Below are 17,282 nucleotides of genomic sequence, written 5' to 3'. Positions count from 1 at the left end.
GGGAGGGGGAAGGGTGTGTGGGAGGGGGCTAGGGCGCAGGAAGGTGGAGACAGGAAGGCATACAGCTCCCCCCAGGGGAGAAGGGAAAACTCCCACCCCTCCAGGAGGAGGGAGATCATGTGGATCACCGGTGGGGGGAGGGAGATGTGCAGCTCATGCATGCACCCATCTTTCTGGAGCACTGGGGAGGCTGCATGTGTCATCCCCTCCTCCACTGAGTACCAGAGAGGCTGCGCTGCTCCCACCATCTCTCCCTCCCCCTACCCAAGCACCAGCGAGGCTATGCGGGTCCTGCACCCTCTGGAGCAGCTGAATTTAAAACTCCAGCAGCCGCCAACTTTGTGGCGGCTTCCAGAGAGAGAGCCATCAGCTGTATGGAGGCTCAGGAGCCAGGGTGACTACCAGCCCTGGCCCAAGGTGTCCCACAGTCCCACTTCCCCTGCTGCAGGCCTCTCTACTGGCACCCTCATCTCCCCTGCCATGGGCGTGCCTCATCTCTGGTCCCCCCCCTCCGCCCCATGGGCCTCTCCACCCCCGCCCCACCATGGGCCCTACCGCCAGAGCAGCTTGTCTTCCAGTCCCACCCCTTTCCATGGGACTCTGTGCTGCCACCACCTCTCTCCCCCTCCCCGCCGCCAATGGTCTTGGTCCCCACTCCATCTGCCCCACAAGCCCAGCAGCAGCAGCATACTTTCAGTGCTGCTGCTCCCCAGGAGCCATAGGTTGCCAATCCCTGCTGAGTTGGCAGCAGGGAAGAGGGAGGAGGTGGAGCAGCTGAGGGGGGAGGGACCATGGGACTCAGAGTGACATGATTACATCAATCTGTCATTCCACAGGAAAAGTTTCTTTTATATAGAGAGAGATTCTAAGAACAAAGCAGAGATAATTCGGCACAGAACTCAGTTTACATCACAACAACGTCATCATCATACAGGCATAATTTTCACACACAGTTGCCTAAAAGGCAGGCTCTTGAATCTATATTAAAGAAACTAAAATGTTGTCTTGTTTTTCAAATGGTCAAACTTAAAATTCCCACACCTTCTGGAAATCAGCTGTTTTTGTTTAGATGGCAATACATGGATTTAAGACCTAGCTTTTGGCAGTCGGAAAGTTAAAGGGAACATGTGGCTAAAATTAACATCTTTAGAGAGAATTCTATCCAGGTGAATCAGTTCATTTGGAAAAAGAGTCTGCCTTGTGTGTGTCTGGAAAATATATGCAATTTTTTCTTCTCAAAACAAATGATTCAATTATATTTTTCACAAAAAAAAGATGCCTATAGCTCAGCCTGTCAATAAGCCTATCATGCTAAACCTATATACATGTAAAAGTGTAGAAATAATTAAGGAATAAGATTCCAAAGCCTATTCTTTTAAAGTAGGGCAGATCTGCAGTTGGTGTATTATCATAGCCCCTTTGGCTTCAGTGATAATTGACAGCTATTGCATGTATCTATATAAAAATAGGCATTCTTTTTTAAAAATACCCATTAAGAAGGAATGAGCTGAGGATCTGTCCAGCATTTTGAGTGTATTTTTAAGTTCTAATAAATAAATGTAATAACTCAATGTACCACCACGGTTTCATTTTGATGAAGAAGTGTAGTTAAGCTGCAGGCTCACACTCAAAACTCATCAGCAAAATGTCATACAGCATATTAGTTGCTACTTCATTAGCTGAGAGACATGGTATTTTGAAAGTAAGGAATAAATGCTGCTCTGACTAGCAAAATGGATAAGACACTGTCCTATGACACTTGCATAACTATCACCCTGTCCCCAACAAAACACTATACTTCATATAATAATTACATTTTATTACCTATTCCATTTGCCATTATGTAGAGGATTTATTAGCAAGGCTTCCCATATACAATAGAAGTCTTCCTGCGGGGGTACTTTTTAGACTGTGCTTCAATACTAATCATTGACTGTTGATATCTACTGTAGTTTGTGTATGATGAAGAAATATAAGACACTTTCTTTGAACCTGGTGTTCTTGGTATATGGAGCAGCATAGGGGAGGTGCATTTTGTCCTTTTTATCAGGCATACCAGGCACTAATTAAGTAGCTATTTACTCTCAGATTGTCCTTGATGATGTCCATAAAACTGAAAATATTATTTTTCTTTTGCAATAGGCACTTTTAAAAAACACACAAACACATACTAGATAGGTCTAATGGTAATGGGAATAATTGTTCAGGCATATTCCAGTCCCCAGTGAACCCTTGTAAAAATTTATTTCATTGTTTCAAATGCTTGCCTTATCTGTGACTGCTCTTGACTTGTCATCACCTCAGGTAGCCACAAATGTGTTTTAGCAATGACTCATCAGCTCACTCCATCTACAAAGTATCCCAAAATAGAAGGGCCAGTCTTGCACAAACACTACTTCCAGCCAATGGTAAGGTACCTAATATACTGGAGTTCCACAAACTTTTTTTGAGGAAAATTCAGAAGCTTTGGGATTTTATTGTTTTTTTTAATTTAGCACTTATGTGTTAAGTAGATGTACTTTAGTGTACAATCTTTACTTTTTAGACAGTTTAAGGTGGACAGTTCTTTAGTAACGTTTTGTTCTTAAAATCTCAGCATATGTAAAACCATGCCCCGTTGTCACTTACTTGCAATTCTGGCATACTTTGCAGTCAGGACACTGCCAACCCGCTCGTTTTAAAGGTGTAACTTGTATATCCAGGCACATCCCATGATAATGCTGCCCACAGGTGGTACAAAAAAGTTGATCTAAGAGATCTCCAGGGCTGTCACACACTGCACAATTTGCCTCTTCCTTTGCTATAATTTAAAAGTTTTCCAATTATTCAATGAAAAAATAGCTTCCCTGATTTTCTTTCCAAAGCCAAACTTTTCAATACATGTAGAAATCAAGAGATAAATGTTTTCAAAATATAAGTCGAGTTCTTTAAAAGAATAATATACAATTCAAATAGAGAAAGCCATGTATGTTTTTAATCCATTCAAATTTAATTAATTTCCTGATGAATATATTGCTCTGTTGTTTTTTTTTAAACTAGAAAAAACGACTGAATAAAATGTATTGCTACATGAAAAGGTGTGGGTACTAACTAAGTACTTACTAAGGCTTTGATTCAGGAGCTTCCATGCTTAGGAATGGCCCTCACACACTTGCACATGTGTAAATCCTTTCTGAATCAAGCCCTAATTGTTTTAAAATTGCAGAAGACTAGCAATAAACTTTTATCACCCTAACTGAGAAAACAAGAAACACAATTCCATTTGTTGCAAGTTTATATAACAGTCATATACATATACTATTTTTATATTGTATATATCTCACCAGGACATACATCAATACTTGGGTGTAATTACAGACACAATATTAATGTACTCTTTGAATAAACTGGCCCTACTAAATATTAGTAATCACAAAACTGTAGCTATGTAATTAGTTTGTTTCCATTTTACTGATTTAAAAAGAATAATTTTGAAATAATTTCTTTGCCTATACCATTACAAAAGATGTTTATATATATATATTATATACACATACAGAGAGAGAGAGAGAGAGAGAGAGAGAGAGAGAGAGAGAGAGAGAGAGAGAGAGTGAGAAAGAAAGAGAGAAAGGAAGATGTATTATATAAGGTACAGATAACCATGACTATAATTAAGTTTGCCTGACATTTCATTGTAAGACCCTGTTTTTTCAGTGCTTATAACTTTTTCCAATTTAAAATATTTGGGCTGAAATTTTCTATGCCAGATGTTTATCTCAGGTTGAATTTTTATGGAAAATGTCAGCTGTGGCAAATTCAGATGCTTGTGAGAATGAGGCTGGGGAAAGTATTTTGACCCATATTAAAAAATAATTCATAAGAACGGCCGTACTGGGTCAGACCAAAGGTCCATCTAGCCCAGTATCCTGTCTACCGACAGTGGCCAGCACCAGGTGCCACAGAGAGGGTGGACTGAAGACAATGATCAAGCGATTTGTCTCCTGCCATCCCTCTCCAGCCTCTGACAAACAGAGGCCAAGGACATCATTTTATCCCCTGGCTAATAGCCTTTTATGGACCTAACCTCCATGAAATTATCTAGCTTCTCTTTAAACTCTATTATAGTCCTAGCCTTCACAGCCTCCTCCGGCAAGGAGTTCCACAGGTTGACTACACGCTGTGTGAAGAAGAACTTTCTTTTATTAGTTTTAAACCTGCTACCCATTAATTTCATTTGGTGTCCTCTAGTTCTTCTATTTAGGGAACTAATAAATAACTTTTCTTTATCGGCCCTCTCCACACCACTCATGATTTTATAGACCTCTATCATATCCCCCCTCAGTCTCCTCTTTTCTAAACTGAAAAGTCCCAGTCGCTTTAACCTCTCCTCATATGGGACCCGTTCCAAACCCCTAATCATTTTAGTTCAGACAACCTTTAACTAAAGAAGCATTAGCACCTCTATATTTTGAAGCAGAAAATTGAAATTTAGCAGGGGATAGCTTTTGTAGTATTAGGAATGTACTTTTTGCCATCCCTGTAATAGTTCCCCCAAATCTGTACATGTTCGGTGCAGGTGCATTGGAGTCTGACAGCTAAATTCTCTGAAGACACCATCAGCAGTGAGCATGGGCCATTCCCTTACAGATCCTGCATGCTAACCAGATTGTACATGCAGCATCTTACAGAGTTCATTAATATACTACCATCCCAAGGATGAAGGGACTAAGCAATTTTCCTTCCCAACTGCAGAGGACACTGTTGTGCTAAGTGCCAGAACTGAGCTCAGAGAGAGTAGACTGCCTCTCTTGTGCCCTCAGTGCTTACTCTGTTGGTCACAAGCAGCAAAAAGGAAGAAACTACCTGATTTGAATGCTGAGTATGAGGAATCAAAAAGGTGAAAATATGCCTGGTGGGGGGAACCTTTCATGGGCAACCTTAATTCAGGCACTGCCTAAGCTGTGTGGTTGAATAATAATAATAATGCTCTTAACATATTATTTCTATCTATCTATCTATCTATCTACAGCTGTTCCCCTCCCATTTTATTTTGATTACAAATTAAAACATTTATGCAGGCTCCATTCCTTCAAGTATCTACCTTATTATGGCTCTCTGACTCCACATTATGGAACACCTGATTTCCATGAGTGACTCTGTTCAAGATTTCAATACTCATTCAATGCACCTGATAACATTTAATTTGATCATATTGAATGTGAGGAAACACAAAACCTTATTCTTTACTTTCCATAAGTCAATCTAAATACAACAGATAAATATTCAATTTACAAACTCAATTTATTTTTGTATAGCCACTGTTATACTAGCTTCACAAAACATTTCAATCAGTTAAAATGCAGGATTTTTCAAAAAATACAATATAAAAAAGATATTACATGACTCGAAAAACAAATCAGACATGAGAAAAGTGAAGGCTGAAGGTGGGCAACAAATGCAAGAGAGAAGAGATACTTTTTTTCTTTGCAGCATTTGAAACCACTGAGACTAATTCAGGGCTGGCAGAGAAATTGCATCACATAGGGAGTAAGCATATAGCTAAGAAAGAGGAAGACAAAGGAAGATTCCAGCTCACCATAGGAAGTAACTAGATCAGAGAAGATGGATGGAGTGAGGCAGTGAGAGTAGCCAAAAACTACTGGGCAGATTTATTAATTCTGGTCTGTGAGAAAATACACCAATAATGTGAATAAATACTAAAGTAGTGTATACAAGCTTAGACACTCATTAAAACATTTTGTACACACTGCAAAGAAATTGCAGTGATTTAGACAGAGGACAAGAGAGAACATGGGCATGGGAAAATGGATGAAATGTAGATAAAGTTAGATGTTGTTAAGACTGATGAGATTGGATTGACTGATATTATGTAGACAGAATTGACATTATGCAGTAAAGGTAGTTTGTGGTGAAGACACAAAAGAAATTTATCCTAGATTATAGATACAGCAGGGTAGTTTAGCATGGTAAAATTAAGCTATGCACCAAGATGAAATGGCTGTAAACAGTGCATGGATTTCTCACAACTAAAGCAATGCATGCTAAACCCACATTTTACTTAGGGTAAAAGGCATATATGTACAGTGACATGACATTTTCAAACAGTGCAATGGATCCGGACATCAGATTTTTGAGGCACTAACTTAACTGTCATAGATCCTACAAATCATCAGTATGGTGGCAACACCTTATAGATCTAAAGAGAAATTCTAATTAAGAGGATCAAGATTAGGAATATGTGACTTTCAAAAGGTTTTGATAAACACTCAAAAATTCAGACGGGCTAGAAACTCTGCTTCAATGTGATGGAGAAATACAAGAACACCTTTTTTCTTTTTCTATTGCAGCACAATAACGTGGCCTTGTAACCAGAACAAAGTGAAAAAGAGTGCAGAAAATGAAAGACTTTGTGTGCTAATGTGACTGGGTGAAAGAGAGCTGCATTCTGCAGGATCTTTAATATTTAACAGAGTTTGAGATTAGTTCTTATTTTGGCCAAAATGGCTTGCTTAAAAAAAAAAAATCAAGATTTTTTGTTTTAAGAGAATAGACAATTTTAGTGTAGGTATCCACAGGTAAAAATGTAGGGGGGAAAAAGAGTCTAGGGACGAAATATAATGAGATAGGTAAGACATCTGACAAAGCAATTTAAAGCAATGTATTAAATAGGGATAAACTTTCCAAGAGTGATCTTAAGTTTAATGGAAATATGATTCTTATAGAAAGGTCACAAAGAGAACATTGAGTTTGTGGAATAAGTTATGAAAGAGGTTTAGGAACCATGAAAGAAAAAAATTGGAGAATGGGAGGTCAAGAAAGCCAAAGTACTGAGGTGACCCAATCGTAATCTTTTAGAAGAAACAAGACACAAAAATCAGATGGACAGCATGGCAGACTGGAACATGTCTGAGTCAATTAACTTTATCTTGTTCTGTGTGTGGAAAAGTTGGACATGGTGACTGCACAGGTCTGGACATGTCCAAAGCTAAACTATTGTACTACTTTCCATTTAGCAGCCCACCTGGGAAAGGTGTTTGAACCCCTTTGTTAAAGGACTAACACAAACAGCCATCAAGATTGCAGTTTGGGGAGAATAGATTTTATTGTCTCGATTACTGGCTAACCGTTCCACTGGAATATATGTAAGGTTTTGTTTTTTTGGGTGGGGAGGGGGGCTAAACACAAGGGTTTGCAGTAGGGAAGGGGCAAGCCTCAGGGGTGGGCAAAAGGGCCTCCACAGGCCAAATTCAGCCAACCAAGCAGGTGGAAGTGGCCCACAGAAACCCTGCTGCTACCCCGCAGCCAGGCCAATTAGGGCCTGGGGAACGCCCCACGCCTTCTCCACTCTGCCCCTGCCCTGAGAGCAGTGTGCGGCACTTCAAAGTGCCACGTGCTCCTTGCAGGACAGGAGGAGGCTTCCCACGCTCCCCCGCCCCCAGGCCCTGATTGGCCTGGGGATGGGGGAGTATGCCAAGCCTCTTCTAGGGCATGGGTGCCCAGTGGGAAGGGGGGCAAAGGGGCTCCCCCACCCCCAGAGCAATCATGGTCAGGAGGTAAGGTAGCCCCGCCCCTTCAAGTTTAGGCCCCGTCCCTTATGGGATGGCCCCGGGCTACTTCAAAAATTTTTGAAGTGGCCCCTGGGAAAAAATTACTGCCCACCCCTGGCCAAGTTGAACTGGTTGTTTGATAGCTACTCAGTTTGAGAACATCTTTCAGATGGAAGCCCTATTCAAGAGCAGCATTCTGGTCTGTGCTAAGGGCAGACTACTGCCACATTAAGGGTGTGTCTAGACTACATGCCTCCTTCGACGGAGGCATGTAGATTAGCCAGATCGGAAGAGGGAAATGAAGCCGCGATTAAAATAATCGCGGCTTCATTTAAATTTAAATGGCTGCCCCGATCTGCCGATCAGCTGTTTGTCGGCAGATCGGGGGAGTCTGGACGCGATGCGCCGACAAAGAAGCCTTTCTTCATCGGCACAGGTAAGCCTCGTGAAACCAGGTTTACCTGTGCCGATGAAGAAAGGCTTCTTTGTCGGCGCATCGCGTCCAGACTGCCCCGATCTGCCGACAAACAGCTGATCGGCAGATCGGGGCAGCCATTTAAATTTAAATGAAGCCGCGATTATTTTAATCGCGGCTTCATTTCCCTCTTCCGATCTGGCTAATCTACATGCCTCCGTCGAAGGAGGCATGTAGTCTAGACACACCCTAAGGGACTTGCAGAAGCAAAAGAGCAGGAAGCTCTATGCCCAGCTTGAATGCTACAAATCTCAGAATCCCACAAGGTACATCACAGAACTTCTGTTGTTTTTAAAGACCTGTCACTCTTGACTGCTTTAAGAGTAAACTCATTGTAATTAAGAAGTTCCTTTGTTAAGTGTCTGCTTCTTGCTTTCCTGCCATGTTGTCCCAGAATGGATTACACTAGAAACCCAACATGTTCACAATCTAGATGCAGCTCGGGGGCGGGGGGTATAAGCAAGTGAGAGGGCTTTGGAGATCACAGAAACTGATTTTGGGACCTAGGGTGGAAACATCATATGTTCTAAGGAACACAAGAGCTATAGCCGTGGTCACCAACCAGTAGATCGCGATCTACCAGTAGATCTCAGGGGCTCCAAGAGTAGCTCTTGAGCCCTCTCTGAACTGCACACCTGCGCAGTACATTTACATTAGATTTCCTCATGTAATGTAGGCTGGGCTTCAAGGAAGGGGTGGGGCAGTAGATCTTTGCCTGTTCTGAGACTTAAAAAGTGATCTTGGGTGTAAAAAGGTTGGAGACCACTGAGCTATAGTGTTCTAAAGCAAGAAACAGTTACTAGACTCTACCCAGGGATGGGCAATAATTTTTGATGAGAGGGGCACGACAAGGTTTTGTTAAGTGGTCAAGGGCTGCACTTTTCTGTGGAGGGGTCTTGGTGCAGAATGGAGCTTGGGGTAGGGTACTGGTATGCAGGAGATGGTGGGGTGTGAGAGGGAGTTTGGGCGGAGGGGGTTCTGACTGGGGACAGGGATGCAGAGCTCAAGAGGGGATATAAGTGCAGGAGAGGATTCTGGCCTGGGAGAGGGATATACAGGCAGTCCCCAGGTTACGTACAAGATAGGGACTATAGGTTTGTTCTTAAGTTGAATTTGTATGTAAGTCGGAACTGGCTCCAGATTCAGCTGCTGCTGCTGAAACTGACCAGGGGCTGACTACAGGAAGCTGGAGGCAGAATTGCTCTGCCCCCAGCTTCCTGGAATCGGCCACTGATCAGTTTCAACAGCGGCTGAATCTCGAGCCTGGGACAGAACAGCTGGGCTGCCAGGTAGGTCCCTGCAGGATCAACCCGGCAGCACCCCAGCTGTTCTACCCCAGGGTCCACAACAAAAGCCTGGTCTGCAAGGGGGGGGGTGCACTAGCTGCGCTCCCCTCCCCCAGCAGACCAGGGACACGGGGAGCAAAGCTGCAGCGGCGGCGGGGTCCCGCGCCTCTGAGGCTTTGCTCTGGGTGTCCCAAGTCTGCTGGAGACGGTCCCCAGCAGACCAGAGGCACCGGGAGCAAAGCGGCAGTGGCAGCGGGGTGCCGCGCCTCTGAGGCTTTGCTCTGGCAAAGCCTCAGAGGCGCGGGACCCCGCTGCGGCTTTGCTCCCGGTGTCCCTGGTCTGCTGGGGACCGTCCCCAACAGACCAGGGACACCCGGAGCAAAGCCGGGGAGGCGGAGGCGCGGGACCCTGCCGCCGCTGCGGCTTTGCTCCCAGTGTCCCTGGTCTGCTAGAGACGATCTCCAGCAGACCAGGGACACCCGGAGCAAAGACGGAGAGGCGGAGGGGTCCCGCGCCTCCCCGGCTTTGCTGTGGCAAAGCCTCAGAGGCGTGGGACCCCTCCGCCTCCCCGGCTTTGCTCCAGGTGTCCCTGGTCTGCTGGAGACGGTCCCCAGCAGACCAGGGGCACCCAGAGCAGCTTTTCTCGCCCCGGAGGTCAAGGTGGCGGGACCGCTGCGCTCTGGGAGGTCCCGCTGCCTGCGAGCTCCGGGGCGAGAAAGCCCCGTTCCTAAGTGCGGATCCGACATAAGTCGGAGCCGCGTAATTTGGGGACTGCCTGTAAGAGGGGGTGCAGTGTCTGTGATCTAGGAACAGGGGAGTAGAGAGGTACTGGATGGTGACCTGGAACAGGAGAGTATGGTGACCTGAGGCAGGGAGTTGGGGTGTAGGAGGAAGTGGGGTTCCAGAGGCAGGTTCTGACCGGGAGGTGCTTACCCTGCCTGCTGCAGCCCCAGAGCTCAGAGCAGCTGCTCCATGTGCCTCTCTGCGCCACACAGTAGGGAGGGGGTGGGGGGGGAGATCAACATGCACTCCCCATGTGTAACCCACACATCTAGTGTGGTTCACTGTCTCACGTAGTGGCACTTAGATCACTCACAACAAGAGATAAGAACAAAAGAGCTCTACAGCCTAAGAAGAGAGCCAGCTGGTTTTATAGCTCAAGCTGTAGAGACTCCTACACTAATCGCCAGATGTCCTAGTTCAAAACTGTCCGGTAGCAGCTACACATGCACCCAGCATAATCTCTCAACTCCCATTGGCTAGTTCCAGCAAAAGGGAACTGAGAGTTTGTGATGAGGAGGAGTAGCCAATGGTAACCAGCCCAACAGGATCTGAATGATCATGCTGGGGGCAGGGTAGCATGCAAAGATTCCTCCTGCACAGAGAGGCAGATGAGGCAGATACTGTGAGCCCCTGGGCTGCTCCTTTGCCTGAGGGTCTGAGCAGGGTGGCTGTGAGCCGGATTGAAAAGCTTGCCAGGCCATGTGTTGCCTGCCCCTGTGTTGCCTGCCCCATGGCTGATGAGTTGCTTCTCTTATTTAAACATAATAAAATACCAATAAAATTGACTGTTCCAGCTAATACACAGCAGAGCCCCATTTGTCACATCGAATTGGGACCTGGGTCAGATCAGATCCTCAAAACTGAGATAATTAGAAGAATGGGAAAGTGTGACGATGTAGTGCCATCCAGTGGACACATGAGGAATTGCCTACTTTTGGCCCTGTGTGTGTTGGTTGTTGGGTTAACATAGAAAACTGCACAAATGGAAGGTTAGAAGAACAGGACTCTACTGCACCCCCACATCATCTGTAATGACTCCACATAATAGGACACCTCATATTATATACTGCTGCTAGTGACACTCTCACCACAGATCCTCACAGCTCCCCAACCTCCCTTGACATGGAGGCAAGCAGAAGAGGATTGTTACACCCAACTGATAGAATTAAGGAACTGCTCAGAGCCAACCAATGTAGAAAAGAAGAATTTCCCAAGCAGATGATTAGTTCTGGCTCATTTGCTGGGTCTTATAGAGAACAACAGTCCCGAGACTCCTCCCTGTCACTGGGCCCGGCAGCTCATCCAATCAGCAGTGAGACTGAGGGGCAGGAAGCTATGGGAAAAGGGATACGAAAAATGACAAATTCCAATGTCCCCAGTAATAATAAGGGACAAAGGCCTAGGTGGGAAAATAATTCTCCCAATGTTACTGTTTCCCATGCCTTGCATTTGGCCAGCACCAGGTGGGTCAGGCTGCATCGGCACCAAACCTCGCACAGGCTCTTACCTTCTCTACAGGTCTAGTTCTGGGAAAGGAGAACACTCCAAAAAGGCTCCTCTTCATGTTACCCTGAATTCTCTCTCAGGCCTCAAGGGCCAGCCTCAAGAAGCAGAGTCCCTGCAGCAGTCATGGGAGCTCTTGAGATTGCCCCAGCCCCCCATCCTGTCCTACCTGGCCATTTGTAATGGCCTCTCTGTGAGGTCATCGCCTCCCAACGTCCTTTAACCAATAAGCTGAGGTGCTGCAAAAGGCCTTGTGATGTCACTGCCACACTCATCCCTGCCCTACAGGGCTAATGTCCTACCCCGGCCAGTCCCTTTGCATGTTTGAGCTGCTTCCCCTGTGTCATCCCTACTCACTCAAAGTGTTCTGGGATCAAGCAGGATGTACATGCAAACATCAGAGGTTTCTCAGTGCCACATGCAGTTTCTGAGATCTGCAGACTGTAAGGCCAGAAGAGACCGTTCGATCATCTAATCTAAGGGCAGACAATAATTTTGCAGGGGAGCCACTTCATAAACTTTGATATGTGGTAGTGGGCTGGCTCTGGGCTGCCTGGACAGTTCGGGCCTTCAGGCAGAAGGGGTGAGGTTGAGGGCTACAGAAAGAGACATAAAGAGTGTGTGACAGAGACACTGTGTGTGTGAGACACAGACTTTGTGACACAGACTGAGTGTGTGTGGCAGTGTGTACGTGACAGTGACGGTGTGCGTGTGGCACAGAGCATGTGTGTGTTGGCTAAGTTTCGGAGAGAAGCCACACTTTGTCTCTTTAAGGGAAATCAGTCCTGCTCTGTTGTCTCCCCCTCCCTATCCCCTGCTCTGCACTCCTCTGTCACTTACCATCTACATTTCAGATTGGAGCAGCTCTGATGACTATGTCACTCCTTCTCTTCAGAGATGAGGTATAGGGGGGAGAGGAGCTCCCTCACATTAGCACTCCCCTGTCTCCTTACCTCCTCCTCAACTCTGCACAGCTAGCAGGACACTCATGGGAGCAGCTCTGCTGCAGGTCAGTGCAAGGTGGGGGAGGGACATCTGAACATATGTTGCCAGCTGTAAGTATGCACTCTCTGCTAAGCAGCTGGGTGGGCCAAAGAGAAATGCTTGGCAGGCCAGATCTGCCCCCCCCCCCCCCCGGGCCTGATTTTGCCCACCCCTGCTCTACCCAGATCTAGTGGAGTTTAAAGTATTCATGAGCCAGCTACTGGATCCACATGCAATAGGCAGCTAACCATTCACAGCGTATTAGGTCAGCATGTAAGTATGTGGAAAAGCCATTTTCCATGCCAAGTAATGCAAAGCAGCTTTTTCATTATTTCTTCAGCTCATCAAAATATATATTTACACCCCAGATTTCAGTGCATCAGCCTAATTCAAGGTCACAGTGACAAGTTAATAATAATAGTCGGAAGTAGCTATCTGAAAATATACAGATGTCCACAATACCTTTTTACTAGCTGAAACTGTTTCACAGGCTCACTGCTCCTGAAGATGATTTAGCCCCCCTTCTCCCGTGAGTAGTTTAAATCATATTTGCTTGTATGCAATATTTTGCCTGCTTCCCTCTTTCAACTGTTATTTAATAGCGGACTAGGAGGGGGTGCATATGCATGAGACTCTGCTCTCTCAAATCTTCTTTCATCAAATTCAGCTCTGTCCTTATGCAGAAAAATAAGCAGGATCACAATGGAAGAGACGTGCTGTCACTTACTGACACAAAAGCAGCTCAGTGCAAAGAAAAGACCATTTGAAAACATCTGGTCACATCTGAACAGCAGCACTGCTCATATGGCCTGACTCAGCTTTGTACTACTAGCTGAGCAGGCAAGCAGGAAGGGCAGAGGAGGAACTCCTGTATACTCCCTTTCCCCAGCCTTTCCAGCTATAACACATGACTGAAGCACAGCATATGAAGAAAAAAGTTTTACAAATGTGTAACAGAGTAAACCAATTGCACTTTGGAGTTTGGACTAAATCTTCCTTAAAAGCAGGTAGAGCAATGGAAAGTAAAAAGGAATTCAGGATTTGCAATATTGGATTGGGCAAGTGATCTGTGCACTCCAGCAGCTTGTCTCCAATGGAAACCATTAGTTAGAGTGAGTACTTTAAGTAGCCATGTCTGAAATAGGCTTATGGACAGAGAATTCTTGGAGCTGTAGCAATGAGAGTGCAGAGATTTGCACAGCCTGCTATTATTGAGAAATAACCACACTGGTGTTTGTCAGTTCAGTATACGGTGGCTGCAACAATTCTACTTCTGCATTTCATTTAATGTTTCATCTGCATTTTCATTTAATGTTTATTTTAGCAGAACCTCCATTTTTTTAATTAATTTGTGGTTAACTGGCCTTTTGTAAATATACTTATCTTTTTATTTTCTTCTAATTTGCAGAAGTGCTTTAAGAAATGGTTATAATGCCCCTGATGCAGGATTGAGTCCATACTCACTATACAGAGTGCTGACAAATGGGGCCCAATACTCTTGGCTTAAGGCGGTTACTCACATGCTTAAATACAAATGCATTCTTAAATACTTTGCTGGGTTGGACCAGGATGCTCAGCATCTGATACGATCGAATCTTATATGACCAGCATGTGAACCTGTGATATAACCATATATAGTTCACTTTCTTATTTGAATGTTGCTTACTTACATCTTTCAGGAGCCTGGTCAATATGGTCTGGACAAAGGAGGGAGAAGTTACTGAAATCCTGAAAGGTGCCTGCTCCAGCAGCACAGGGGTAATGGTACGTCTGGGCACATTTCTCTTCACAGCATTTGATAGTGGCTCCAAGGTGCTTACAATATGCACATCGCTGAAAAACAGACACGCAGTTCTTTTTATGATGAAAACTGAACACAAAAGCTACAAAATTTGCAGAAGAAATCTCTTTATTGCACAACTCAGAAAATCCATGTTCAGTTCAGCCACTGCGGCCCAAACAATGCCAAAAGTTTTAGTCACAGAAGCAATGCTACGACCAGGTACCTACCCTATAGATTTACACTCTGTAGAGATGACTCACAGCTTTGAATCTGGTGCTCTCTCATGGTCATTCTGACTAAAGCTTTTTTTTTCTTTTTTTTTTTTTCAGATCGATTAAGAGTACATTGAGCAGCTTAACACCGCTAGTGAATGGTAGAACTCCCACTGACTTCACTGGAAGCAAAGCTAGGGCAACGCTGAAAAATGTTGAAAGTTCCAACCCTAAGCTACAACACGCTCAGCATTCTGAGGTGCACTACATGGCAGCAATTCCTAGGATGGCAAACATCAACATACAATCAAAATCTATTCTCATTATTTACTGTTGTCTATATAAACGGATTATCATCAGTTGCAAGAACCGTATGTTTCATGTGCATAAATCTTCTCTGGTAACTTCTGACTTTTTGATGAGGTGGGGAAAATATATTTCCTTTACTTTTTATCTATTTGTCTAATTTCAGTTTGTTTTTTTTATAAAGAGGCCTGTAAAGTAATTCAGAATAGTGCATACAAAGGCATTGTATGCTGGTAAGGGCTGTTACTAGAAATGGTAGAATTCTGATATTGTGAAATAACAGCATACATTAGAATATGAAACTACGTGAAAGTGAACAGGACATGAAAGTGAACAGGAAGTATCATGTTCTCTTTAAAGGATCAATGCATTAGACATTGTATGGAGCAACCCTGACTGACAATGTGATGGATTAGATGACCCAGTATTTCTTTACCATCTCTAATTACTATCATTCTGTGATACACAAGTTCAGGCAACAGACATACTTTGCACGGAATCAATACATCATTAATGACCACATGTGTGTATGTGAAAAGAGAATTCCCCATAAAGAGCTAACAATTTGTCACAGAGCCACGCGACATGAAGTTCCTTCTTCATGACAGGTACACCTACCTTAGTTTCCCTTTCTGAGCCCCCTGAAACAGTCTTTCCTAATGCCAATAGCCTTGTGAGGCTAAGTTGTTACCAAAGAAAATTCCCCATGCACACAAGTCCCAATTCCGCAGTGCAGATGTTTCAAATGCAGCCCTGGTGCCCTCACCGCACCCCCACTCTCCAGCACAGATCTAGCGTCCCACACCTTGCCCTAGCTCTCCAATCAGCCCTACTTCCCAGAATAGTCCTCTCTGAGTGTCTGCCAGGGTAGCCACCCCAGTCTTTCCAACTAAGGTGCACCCCTATTCTCCCCAGTGAACCCTCCTCCCCCCCACCCCACCCCCCAGACTCTGCTGGCATCATCCTCACCATGGGAGCAGGCCTATCATGGGAACCTATCATAGTTCTCCTGGCTCCAGTTTTCTGGCGCTGGAGATATCAGCAAGTTAGCTCATCCTGCCTTCAGTCCCTGCCTCGTATGACTGGAAGACACCAGCCAGCAAACCCCTTTTGTTCCTGGGAGAAGACTGAAAGAGAAAGAGCAGACACATTCTGCTTTCTTCTAGACTCCTCCAAGCCCTTCGTTTTTGGCAGGTCTCACTTGCTCATCCTGACAACCAGTCTGCTCTGACCTGCTGGAACCTCAACCTCTCTGGGACTCTCCCTGATTTTCTGTAGTCCCGTGGTGCTGTCCCACCCTCTTAACTACCGAATGGGAGCACCTATTCTGGTACAAGGGAAATGAACCTACTTCATTCATATAGGCCAGCCACTCTGTAACACAACCCCTCTGTTTGAGGTTGGGTGAGGAATTCTATCATCTCTCACACACACACACACACCTTTCTGATTCAGTTCATCAATCCTTTTCAGTCTTGGATCTCATTACAATCCCCAAAGTACTGCTACATGTTTTTATACTTTTTGGGGGCATGGAGGAGACACAACATAGACAAATATAGAAAATTTGGAATAAACTGATGAAAAATAGGTCCATGGTTTATGGAAAAGCAACCTTTCCAGAATGGTGTGCCAAGATTTAACCCTCCTGCCTTGGGCCATGCCATTCTCCCAGGGGAGGGAGAGGGGCTCTCTCCACCGCGCACCTCATGGACAACCTGGGTCAATGCAAATCTCTCCACGGACTACCAGTAGCAAATGGAAACTCACCATTAATTACATAATTATGCCTGAGCCATTTTGCTAGTGTTGCAGCAGGGGAGAATGGTTTAATTTAAATTATTAAACAGATTAAGCATTTTAACTTTTTCATGGTAGTTTCTCAAACGTAATTAAAAAAAATTAAAATATGTCCAACACAAAAGGTTTCAATGGTTTCTTTATTTGTGGAAGCAGTGGGGAACCTTTTTTGGGTTGCGGGTCACTAACCTACAGAAAGATCAATTGGATCACACAAGTGAGAAGCAAAAATACTCCTCCAAACCCCCCCAACCCTCACTGATGTGGCCCCCAACTGAGACACCTCAATCTTCTGGCACTCCAGCCCCACAGGGTGAGGGGAAGGGACAGGGAGGACTGAGATTAAGGGCATCCTATAGGCCAGATTTACTTTTCTGGGGTTCCAGAGTTAGTGGATTTTGTGGACCTCCTTAGGCTCTGGGGTGGAAATAAAAATGAGGGGTTCAATGTGTGAGACAGGGCTGCCAGTGAGTGGGACAGGGATGCAGGATCTGGATGGGAGGTGGGGTGCAGGATGGGGTAAGGAGGATAGGGTCTGAAAGGGAATTTGGGGTGGGGTATGAGAGGAAGTTTAGGAGTGGGAGGTGTTTGGGGAAGTAACAC

At 44.9% G+C, this 17,282-nt stretch overlaps 1 protein-coding gene and 1 long non-coding RNA gene across 16 annotated transcripts in view; one reads left to right on the top strand and one right to left on the bottom strand.

The window, feature by feature from the left end:
* Positions 1-17,282, bottom strand: part of KMT2C (lysine methyltransferase 2C) — a 347,150-nt gene that overhangs the window by 156,118 nt on the left and 173,750 nt on the right. For 13 of the 14 annotated variants that reach the window (XM_075922783.2, XM_075922788.2, XM_075922785.2 and 10 more), the window contains 2 exons: positions 14,249-14,411; positions 2,629-2,800 (listed from right to left, as the gene is read on the bottom strand). In XM_075922783.2, the coding sequence (XP_075778898.2) occupies positions 2,629-2,800; positions 14,249-14,411 (335 nt within the window). The remainder of the gene's footprint in view (positions 1-2,628; positions 2,801-14,248; positions 14,412-17,282) is intronic. The other variant, XM_075922795.2, reaches the window with a different exon arrangement.
* On the top strand, positions 12,056-15,450 carry LOC142827396 (uncharacterized). 2 transcript variants are annotated; one of them, XR_012902121.2, is made up of 4 exons: positions 12,056-12,177; positions 12,449-12,603; positions 14,258-14,580; positions 14,691-15,450. It is a non-coding gene; the product is annotated as an uncharacterized LOC142827396 (long non-coding RNA). The 2 variants fall into 2 exon arrangements; XR_012902122.2 differs by lacking the exons at positions 12,056-12,177; positions 12,449-12,603 and adding an exon at positions 13,531-13,690.

This window comes from Pelodiscus sinensis, chromosome 2, assembly GCF_052426305.1.
Source record: "Pelodiscus sinensis isolate ZL-2025 chromosome 2, ASM5242630v1, whole genome shotgun sequence".
In the NCBI taxonomy this organism is placed as follows: Eukaryota; Metazoa; Chordata; order Testudines; family Trionychidae; genus Pelodiscus; species Pelodiscus sinensis.
This window is presented reverse-complemented; position numbering and strand designations above follow the sequence as displayed.